At 52.3% G+C, this 2500-nt stretch overlaps 2 protein-coding genes across 12 annotated transcripts in view; both read right to left on the reverse strand.

Moving 5' to 3' along the window:
* The window catches only part of LOC126577598 (high affinity cAMP-specific and IBMX-insensitive 3',5'-cyclic phosphodiesterase 8), a 403282-nt gene that overhangs the window by 391569 nt on the left and 9213 nt on the right, over nucleotides 1-2500 (reverse strand). The gene's annotated exons all lie outside the window — the stretch shown is intronic.
* The window catches only part of LOC126577592 (supervillin), a 133988-nt gene that overhangs the window by 8634 nt on the left and 122854 nt on the right, over nucleotides 1-2500 (reverse strand). For all 9 annotated transcript variants that reach the window (XM_050239334.1, XM_050239333.1, XM_050239336.1 and 6 more), the window contains one exon: nucleotides 1596-2127. In XM_050239334.1, coding sequence (XP_050095291.1) covers nucleotides 1596-2127 — 532 coding nt within the window. The remainder of the gene's footprint in view (nucleotides 1-1595; nucleotides 2128-2500) is intronic.

Consider the following 2500-nt stretch of genomic DNA (forward strand, 5'->3'; position numbering starts at 1 on the left):
GCTCTCTCTGGACGACGACGACGACTGGACGCTTTGTTATGCGCGATCGCGATGAATCGACACGATGATCATCCCCAAGGGGAACACGAGCGTGCGCGCGCGGTCAGCCACACAGCATAGCACACGACAGGCGCGTCAGTATCGGACCGCGCACAGGATTCAACTACTGAACCAGTTTGTGCCGACGTCCGAACGACCGGCCGGGCAACGCTTCGTTCGCTCAACCATTCTTCGCGAGTGTTTTTTGCTGCTGCTGCTGCTGCTGCTGCTGTTGTGGTTTACTCTTTGACCAACAAACGGACAACACACTCACACATACGCTACTACGCTGGCCCACCCTCCGAGAGTGGCCTGGGAGGTTCACTTTGATGATGATATGCTGACGCTGTACGGATCAAACGCCGGCCCGGTCGGTTGATATGCGTAGCGCAATCTGGCGGATGGTTTGAGTTTGAATCAAAGCATCTCTCTCTCGCGCGCGCGCGCGTTCTCTTTGTTCCTTTACAGCTAGTAATGATGATGGTGATCGTGTGCCACACTGATGATGACGAGTAATCGTCGTTCGTCGTTCACTTGATTGATGTTGCACTGTGTTAATGTGTTTACAGAGAGCGCCTGTGAGCGAGCGAACGAGACCCCGAGGCTCGATGTGCTTAAGAACGCGGATACTTTATCTTATCAGCGAATGTTGGGGAGGTTGGGAGCTTTGTGCAAGTGGCGCGACCCTGCCGTACGTTGCAGGTGAACCACACACCACCAGCACCAGCAGCAAGCGCTAATCAGAATCGACTGTTCGACCGGTTAGCCCGCTGGCGTTTGGTTTAGCATCGCTCGTAACGAATGACAAGCATTTGCAGCGCGCTGCTGCTTCTGTGTGAGATTTTTCAAGGGATCGTCAACTGCACGCGAAATGGAATGCCATTGCCTGAATGCCTTCGATTGTTTCCATCTCTGTGGCACACCCTGCGATGGTATGCTGCTTGGTTGGCTTGGTGATCCAGAACCAGAAACCGTACGGTAGGTTCTTAGTATTCATCTCCGGTACGCATCATCGGCAGTCGCAAACGATCTTGGCGAACCGGGAATGAAACTGCATCATCAAATACTCGCCCTCCCCAACCAAACAGGTTCCATTTACGCAGCGCGCACAAGACTCTTCTTCGATTCGCTTCTCAACAATGTGCTTGTAATAATCCGATGCGGATTGCGAGAAGATCCAAGACCCCATCGCGTCAAATGAGCACATTAATGTGTGAATCTGGGTAGCATAGAAACGCTCCGAGAAGCAGGAACAACACGCTAATGTTCAGGCCCAGGCGAAGAAGCAGCCAGGATGAGCGGCGCGCGAGCGTATTAAACAAAACTTGTTTGGAGCCCACCACGCAGCTTCGCGGTGGGGTGGTTAACAGGCTTCAAGGTTAAGGTCTCTTAATGTTCGGCTAATCAAAATGCCTACACCTTCTTCGCTTCCTCCTTCGCATAATCATGAAATCCGGTCCTCGGTGGATCTGAAATCGTGCGCTACAACTAAACCCCTAAAAGTATGCAGCGCCACGGCACCGCCCATTTTGGGTTCGCAGAAAAGTGATACTCACATTGACCAGATTCTCCCGCCGCACATCGTCGGGTACATCCTTCTTGGACACCCGCTTACGCCAATCGTCCTCGCCGCTCTTCTTCAGTGCCGCCAACCGATCGGCGATCGACACGCTCTTCACCATCGACGAGTCCTGATCGGGCCGCATCTCCTCGGTCAAACAGCGGCGCAGCGCACTGAACGCAGGAAAGCCCGTACTCCCGTACTCGCTACCACCCTCCTGGCCGAAGATGCTACCGCCGCTGCTGTTGTTGTTGTTGTTGTTCGGTTCCTGAAATCTGCTCGCCAACGATATGCCACCGAAGGGGTGTGGTTGGGTTACTGAAGTAGGCAGAGTACCGCCACCGATGCTGTTGTTATTGTTGTTGATGATGCTGCTGCTGCTGTGGCCGCTGCCGCCAGCGAACTCATTACGGTTCTCGTTCTCGCTGTGGCGGCGGGCAGTGTTGTGGTAGATGATTGCCGACGCCGGTATGAAGGTGGCCAGCTCCGATTGACTCTTGCTCTTGATCAACTGTTGCTGCTTGTACCTGCGAAAAAGAAGAACGGAAGCGAATGATTAGAAAACAGCCCCGACCAAAGTGAAGTGCCTGCAATGGAGAACTCAATGAAAGGGAATGTTTCGGAGCATCAATTGGAGAAGCGCCAAAAAACACACCGAAGCTTACTTGGATGTTTGTTTGTTCAGGGGAGTAGCACGTGCGTAGCGCGATAGCCACTCGACCGAAAATCATTGGAGCTCCACAAACAGCAAAAAACAACTATCACAGCCCATGTTCGTGAGCTGGCCCGATTGTTCTGTCAGTAAAAAATCAAACATCCGTCCTTTCCACAACGTTGGTATTTCTTCTAATATTAGCCCCCGAAAAGAATAAAAATTTAAAGTTTCAGTTTGATTTTGCA

Source organism: Anopheles aquasalis, chromosome 3 (assembly GCF_943734665.1).
Source record: "Anopheles aquasalis chromosome 3, idAnoAquaMG_Q_19, whole genome shotgun sequence".
In the NCBI taxonomy this organism is placed as follows: domain Eukaryota; kingdom Metazoa; phylum Arthropoda; class Insecta; order Diptera; family Culicidae; genus Anopheles; species Anopheles aquasalis.